This window comes from Pundamilia nyererei, unplaced genomic scaffold, assembly GCF_000239375.1.
Source record: "Pundamilia nyererei isolate P.nyererei 1_Seehausen unplaced genomic scaffold, PunNye1.0 scaffold00017, whole genome shotgun sequence".
NCBI lineage: Eukaryota > Metazoa > Chordata > Actinopteri > Cichliformes > Cichlidae > Pundamilia > Pundamilia nyererei.
The window spans coordinates 5,484,536-5,485,324 of NW_005187418.1; the positions used below are offsets into that span (position 1 = coordinate 5,484,536).

The window sequence follows — 789 nt, forward strand, 5'->3', positions numbered from 1 at the left end:
CAACTTCAAAAATGTGTTGTTTGTGTGGACGATACACAGGATAGATATGTTCCTGTAACACTTGGGGAGGATATGACCCCACTTTGCAAATCAGTTTCTTTTAATGTATCAAACAGTTTTCTCAACCAAATGCAACAGTATACTTGTTAGTTTAAAATAGCTTTTTTTTTTCTCCTAGTTATTACTTTTTTGAAGTTCTCAAATAATTATGTTGCCTACCTTTTTCTCTTAAAAGTCGTTTCTCTCGAGCATGATCGACCTCCTCCTGAATGGCTCTCATGTGCTGCAGAACCTAAAAAAAACCCCACGATCTTTAGTATTGGACGCATTTATGGTAATATCATCAATTTGCTGACTCGTCATTCTCTCTGTCACCTTAGTGGCGCACTGTTTGCACTGTTTCTCATCCAGACAGTCTCCTGCTGCCTTGGCCAGGCCAAGCTCCAGTGGGTTATCCTTTAGGTCCAACCATTTGAGACTCTGAACACAAAGACACACACAGAAAGAGCCAAAACTGAGCTTGGGAACCTCAACAACCACACGCTTCACACCTTGTAATTACAAAGTAAGAAAACAGCAAGTTATCAGCAGCAAAGGTTAACAAAAAAGCAAAGGATTTTTGTTTAGAAACACATATAATAGCGTCTTCCTGAGATTTAGGAGATTTACATCCAGTAGCTCAAACTCTGGCTATGAATTTAGCTCTTTATGCTAAGCTAAGGCTGCTGGATGAGGCTAACTTAAACAATGGATGCACATCTATCAAAGAACACCCACCCTGAGCTGAGA

General features: G+C 39.8%; 1 protein-coding gene across 1 annotated transcript in view; it reads right to left on the reverse strand.

The window, feature by feature from the left end:
- lrrc59 (leucine rich repeat containing 59) overlaps positions 1-789 on the reverse strand; it is a 22,939-nt gene that overhangs the window by 1,486 nt on the left and 20,664 nt on the right. The window contains exons 6-8 of the mRNA XM_013908953.1: positions 778-783; positions 376-480; positions 220-292 (exon numbers count right to left, since the gene is read on the reverse strand). Coding sequence (XP_013764407.1) covers positions 220-292; positions 376-480; positions 778-783 — 184 coding nt within the window. The remainder of the gene's footprint in view (positions 1-219; positions 293-375; positions 481-777; positions 784-789) is intronic.